Source organism: Myotis brandtii, unplaced genomic scaffold (assembly GCF_000412655.1).
Source record: "Myotis brandtii unplaced genomic scaffold, ASM41265v1 scaffold435, whole genome shotgun sequence".
In the NCBI taxonomy this organism is placed as follows: domain Eukaryota; kingdom Metazoa; phylum Chordata; class Mammalia; order Chiroptera; family Vespertilionidae; genus Myotis; species Myotis brandtii.
The window spans coordinates 176,048-182,566 of NW_005366635.1; the positions used below are offsets into that span (position 1 = coordinate 176,048).

Consider the following 6,519-nt stretch of genomic DNA (forward strand, 5'->3'; position numbering starts at 1 on the left):
GACCTTGGGACCCTCCGATGTGACCTTGCAGGTGGGCCAAGCCCCCGCCGCCGAGGGGAGGGGGGCGGGAGAGGGGCAGCGACCCACGGCGCTCAGGCCTCAGGCCGGACAGGTTCCGGGAGTTCCCAGGCGTCTCTGATGCCTCTGGCTCTTGCCCCCCTGCCCCTTCCCTGCCACCCAAGACTCACTCCTGGCTCTTCTTCTGGGCAAGTTTCGTGCACTTGGGCCGTTGCATCTCCTGGGTTGCAGTGCAGCCAAGCACCTTCCGTCCTCGGAAGAATTCGAATTCGGTGCCGCAGCCCGGCCGGCCGGTGTGGCCCAGTGGTCGAGCGCCGACCTAGGAACCAGGAAGTCAGGGTTCGATTCCCGTCAGGGCACATGCCGGGGCTGCGGGCTCCATCCCCAGTGGGGGGCGTGCAGGAGGCAGCCGATCCGTGATTCTCTCTCATCATGGATGTTTCTATCCCTCTCTCCCTCTCCCTTCCTCTCTGAGATCCACAAGAACATTTTTTAAAAAATCAATGGAAAAATGCGCTCGGGTGCGGATTCACGCACACACACTCAGAAAAGGGGGCGCCGCAGCTCGGAGGACCGGCTGTCGAGCTGACGTGAGGAGGGGAACCCCTTCCGTGTGCTTCCCACAGTCCCGCAGCCGGAATCGACCCCCCACCTGACCGTAGGCGCCTACTTGCGCACATGGGCACCTCCCCACCTTCTCCGTCCAGCTGGGTCCACGGACACCCAACGCCAGGAGACCCTCGCGATGGCCCGTCCGCGTCCCCGTCAGCCATGAACAGCTCAAACCGAGCAGCCTCGGGCAGGAACGCGTCCACGCGGGGTCCTCTGATAGTTTCCATAACCCACGCTGAGACCGTGATGTGTTTAAAAAGACGCCCAGCAGTGATCTCTCCCCCACTGGCTCCTAAATTATGGATGGACCTGTAGCCGTCCCCCGCCTCTCCCCATCCATCACCCCGAGCGCTACGTCAGCCGCGTCCTTAACGGGTGCGGGTTCTGCTGGTGCCATTTGTCTCAGGGACACCTCTCGCTGTGGGAGCTCGCGGCGGCTGGAGGGCGGTAAACCTTTTCCTAAGAGAATTGCGCAGAGGAAGGGTAATGACCCGAGTGACTGTCTCCCCCTCGGGGCCTCCAGGAACGCGAGCCGCTCCGTGGAAGTAGATGGTTACGAAACACAGTTCCCTCTCCGGGATCGGGGCGGTCGGGGCCAAACGCCATCGGTGCCGGGACGATCGGAGGCCGCCTGCTGGCTGGCAGGCCCAGGGGAATGCTCGCTGGGAGCGTGTGCCGTGCGCGGGCAGGGCCCCGGGGTTCATTTAACCTGGGCACAGCCCCTTCTCTCGGCTCTGGTTCATCTTAGGTTCCTTCCTGTTCCTCTTGTTCCGGTGGGTGCCTCTCTGGACTCCTGTGCCAGGCTGTTCTAAAGCTTATTCTCCGAGTTTAGTTAAAACTTCTAGCCCGGCCAGCGTGGCTCAGTGGTTGAGCATCGACCCATGAACCAGGTGGTCACCGTTCTTTGATTCCCGATTGGGGCACGTGCCCCGGTTAAGGGATTGATCCCAGGTAGGGGGCGTGCAGGAGGCAGCCGATCCAGGATTCTCTCTCACCATCGCTGTTTCTCTCTCTCTCCCTCTCCCTTGGTCTCTGAAATCAATACAAATATGTTAAAAAATAAAATACAAACACACGTCGGTGCTTTATGTCAGAGGAAGAGGAGTCGGAGGCTGGGTGTGGGGTCCCTAGAGCATGGCCCCCTGGTGGACCTGGTCCGACGGCCCCAGCCGGCACCGCCTTGGCGATGGCTAGCTGTCCTTTCCCCGCAGCGCCGGCAGAGCCAGAGAAGAGAATTCAAATGTACCCCCTCGGCTCTCGGCTCTCGGAGCAGATGGAGGGGAGGAAGCAGACGTTCTTAATTGCTGCGCTGAGATAAAAGCGATGACTGTAGACTGCGCCGGTTCTCTCTCCAAGTTCACGCGCGTGCACACGGGGGGGGGGGGCGCAGGTTTCCTGCAGAAATTATACCTGTCGCCTCCCTGGGAGACCCCTTGGGCGTCCAAAGGACGCTGGTGGGAACCCAGTTCCTCAGCTCAGTGCAGGTTGGGTGGTGACCCGTCCTCACACACTCACCTTAGGGCTGAGCACACAGAAGGATCAATGAATGAAGGCATAGATAAGTGGAACAGCTAATTGATGTTTCTCTCTCTCTTCCTCTCTCTCAATATCCATAAATAGAAAATAAATATTAAATCCAAGTCTTGCTGTAAGCATTACAGACCAGCCTGGCTGGTGTGGCTCAGTGGTTGAGCATCCACCTATGAACCAGGAGGTCACGGTTCGTTTCCCGGTCAGGGCACGTGCCCGGGTTGTGAGCTCGATGCCAGTGGGGGGGGGGGGGGTGCAGGAGGCAGCTGATCAGTGATTCTCTCTCATCATGGATGTTTCTGCCCCTCTCTTCCTCTCCCTTCCTCTCTCTGCAATCGATAAAAACATCTTTTTTTAAAAAAATGACAGCCCCTGTCAACACCTGGCTCAAGGACAGTGGACACGAAGGGTCCCTTCCGTCCGAGGTCTCCCCAGACCCACACGGTTTCCCGTGTGGGGTCCGAGCCGGGACACACAGCCCCAGACACCGCCAGGGTCCCAGGCTGCGTCTCGCGGTGCGATTTCCGTTCAGCTGTTGGCGCGTCATCAGCCTCTCGTTAGCATCCTGCTCCAAAATATCTTCGTTTTCATCAAGAATGACTGTGCCCATACTGATGAGGCTGCTCCCCGGCTCATTTGCATCGCAGGGGCCGGGGAAATGGTCGCCGGGTACAGCGTCCTCGTCGGGAGGGATTCTAAAGGAAGTCTGCCCGCAGCTCACGAGTCTGGCTCGGCCTCAGAATTACCCCGAAAACTCTTTGAAAGACCGAGATCCCAGCCCCACCCCCAGCACCTACCCACTCGGAATATTAATTATTTTTCTGTTTTCTAGTTCCCTGATTTCCTCTTAGATCTGTGTTGTTACTGCTCTTCCGCTTCCTTGGGGTTTTATTTGCTCTATTTTTAGTTCCTTCTGTTTGTGGTTAATCCTCACCCGAGGATATTTTTTTCCATTGATTTCTGGAGAGAGTGGAAGGGAGGGGGAGAGAGAGAGAGAGAAACATTGATGTGAGAGACACACGTGGATGGGTCGCCTCCCGCAGAGGCCCTGACGGGGCACAGGGATAGAGCCTGCAACCCAGGTACGTGCCCTCGACTGGAATCGAACCCGGGGCCCTTCAGTCCAAGGCCTGAAGCTCTAACTACTGAGAAGAACAGGCCAGGGCTGTTTTTATGGTTTTATATTTGCTGTATCATCAGCCTGCCCCACATCACAGAATATCTTTATGGTCATTTATCAGTTTCTGTTTACTTCTTTACAAGTAAGACTCTCTCCTCTTCCGGGGACTTTAGAACGACAGACAGGGAGGGTTTGAACCGTAGCTGCTGTGCAAGACCCCAACAAAAATCCCCCCCCCTTTTTTGTAATATATTTTATTGATTTCAGAGAGGAAGGGAGAGGGAGAGAGAGAGAGAGAGAAACATCCATGATGAGAGAGAATCATCGATCGGCCGCCTCCTGCACGCCCCACACTGGGGATCGAGCCCGCAACCCGGGCCTGTGCCCTGACCGGGAATCTAACCGCGACCTCCTGGTTCGTAGGTCGACGCTCAACCACGGAGCCACGCCGGCCGGCCTGGTCCCCCCTTTTTAACAGACCCTGGAGGTGCTGGTGCTCGAATCCAAGGGGTTGAGTATTTTCCTGGGTAATCGCGACCTCCTGGTTCGTAGGTTGACGCTCATCCACGGAGCCACGCTGGCCGGCCTGGTCCCCCCTTTTTAACAGACCCTGGGGGTCCTGGTGCTCGAATCCAAGGGGTTGAGTATTTTCCTGGGTCCCGGGCACGGAGCACTAATCCACACGTCTTTCTCTCCCCAGTGAGACCCACCGTCATCGACGTCGACATCTACGTGAACAGCATCGGGCCCGTGTCGTCCATAAACATGGTAAGAAACGATCATTTGTTACTGTTTGGATCTGCCGGACGGATTCACTTCTCGCTGATATTCCCGTGGCGGGTTTTCTGTGCGAGATTCCTCCGGCAGGCTCCCAGCTCACGGCGGACTCCCCGACGCGGTGGCGTGTGCCGGTAGTTTAATGTGGACGATGCTGAACGTCAGGGCTGGGGCTGTGACGGTGGCAGGGAGACCCCCCCCCCATGGTTAGGTCCGCGCCGCAAGGAGCCCCAGAACAAGAGACGTTGTGAGCGTCACATCGGGTGGAAGTACACAATATGGGGTCAGGGTGTGGGCGCGGGAGTCGGTCAGGCGGAGGGGAGGAGAGGGAGAGAGAGAGACAGAAACCTCAGTGATGGGAGAAAATCATGCATCGGCTGCTCCCTGCACACCCCCTGCTGGGGATCGGGCCCCGCAACCTGGGCCTGTGCCCTGAGCGGGAATTGAGCCGTGACCTCCTGGTCAAGGGCACCTACATGGGTTGCAGGTTCAGTCCCCGGTCCTGATCAGGGTGCATGCGGGAGGCAACCCATCGATGTGTCTCTCTCCCATCTATGTTCCTCTCTCTGTCTCTCTCTCTCTCTCCCTGTCTCTCTCTCTTCTCTTTCTTCTTCCCTTCCCTTCATTCCACTCTCTCTCTAAAAAAAAAAAAAAATCAATGGGAAAAAATAGCCCTGGGTGAGGATTAACAACCAGAAAAGAAATGGAAGCATCTCCATGATGCTTCCATCAGATGAGCTGTCGAAGCAGCCCCTGCCCAGCTCTGCTCGCTGGAGCTCCAGATGGGAGGGTCTGATTGAGTCTCTGCGGAGACGGGGAAAGATCCCGCGTGCTTTTCGCTTCGCTTTCAGCCGAGACGCACCCGTGGGGCGAACTGCTCCTCGGGCGTGTGAGTCATCGACTCGCTCCCCATTGGGCGAAGCTCCGAGAAACCTGTGGAACCCACCAGAAGTGAGCCGTGTCTTGCTCACCCCGAAACCACAGCATCTCTGAATTGGGGGAGTTAATTTATTTGTTTAAAAAAAATTTTTTTTAACTTCAGAGAGGAAGGGAGAGGGAGAGAGAAACATCGATGATAAGAGAGAATCATTGATCATCGATCAGCTGTCTCCTGCACACATCCCGCCCCCCACCAGCCCCTCCACTGGGGATGGAGCCCGGAACCAGGGCATGTGCCTTTGGCCAGGGATCGAACTGTGCGTCACCTCCTGAGTCCTAGGCCCCACACCGGCCGGGCGAAAGGCCAGGCTTTTTGTCTCACACCGTATCCCAGGCTGGGCTGGCCCTGAGCTCGGGTCCTTCACCTCGTGCGGGTTTTTAAGTCTGTGATGACGTGACGTTCCTTTCGGGTAACAGTCCTTTTGTCGTTGTTGTTAGAATCAAGCATCGGCTTTTACCAGCGAACTAGCAGCCCGGCTGTGTGGTACATAAAACCGCTCAGCCGCAGCCCTGCCGGCGTGGCTCCGTGCTTGAGCATCAGCCCGCGAGCCGGGAGGTCACCGGTGCGGTTCCTGGTCACGGGGTGCGGGCTGGACCCCCAGCAGGGGGCGTGCAGGAGATGCTGCTCGCTCATCATTGACGTTTCTCTCCCTTCCTCTCTGAAATCAATAACAATATTTTTTAAAAAAATCAATGAAAACATATTTAAAAACACACCCACAATAGCCTCTCCGTGGCGTCGATCTTCCGAGGTGGTCACAGCTCTCCCAGTGGCACTGGCGTCCTGATGCGTCCTGTTCCCACAGGCCGGTCGGGGGCCGCTGAAGATTTATGATCAGCAAGTAGCAGCTTCAGACTGATTTATGGGGCCCGTCATCCTATCTTCCCTCCTCCTGCCTCCTCGTCCCAACCAAAAAAAACAGGAGGATAAAGCGTTTCCTGGCAGGACTGAGCCTCCAGCGCTGACCCCAGCTTCATCGATGACCTCCCGTAAATTGCATGCCGGTGGGGAGCCCGCTTTTAACCGGTAACCGGGCCCTGGCGGAAGCCACGGAGGCAGACGCCGCTGTGCTCTCTGCGCGGAAAACCCCTGAGGGGCACCCCCACCCTCTGCTTCCTGTTGTTGTTGTTAATCCTCACCCGAGGCTATTTTTAAAAAAGTAACTTTTTATTGATTTTAGAGAGAAAGGGAGAGTGGGAGGGAGAGAGAGAGAGAGAGAGAGAGAGAGACATCAATGATGAGAGAGAATCATGGATCGGCTGCCTCCTTTACCAGCCCTACTGGGGATCGAGCCTGCAACCCGGGAACGTGGCCTTGACCGGGAATCGAACGAACCTCAGACCCTGCGGTCGTCCGAGGGCCGGCGCTCTAACCACTGGCCCACACAGGCCAGGGCGGGGCGTGTGTGTCTTTAGGGAGCAGGGACCTGGGAGATCAGGCCCTGGTGTCAATGTGACGATAACCTGGCGGGCGGGCTGGCGGCTGGCGGAGACCCCTTGTGCTTTGCAAGTGCCACCGGGAT

The 6,519-nt window shown here is 57.3% G+C and overlaps 1 protein-coding gene across 1 annotated transcript in view; it reads left to right on the forward strand.

The window, feature by feature from the left end:
- GABRG3 (gamma-aminobutyric acid (GABA) A receptor, gamma 3) overlaps positions 1-6,519 on the forward strand; it is a 49,311-nt gene that overhangs the window by 2,613 nt on the left and 40,179 nt on the right. The window contains 1 exon segment of the mRNA XM_005874385.2: positions 3,981-4,048. Within this exon segment, the coding sequence (XP_005874447.1) occupies positions 3,981-4,048 (68 nt within the window).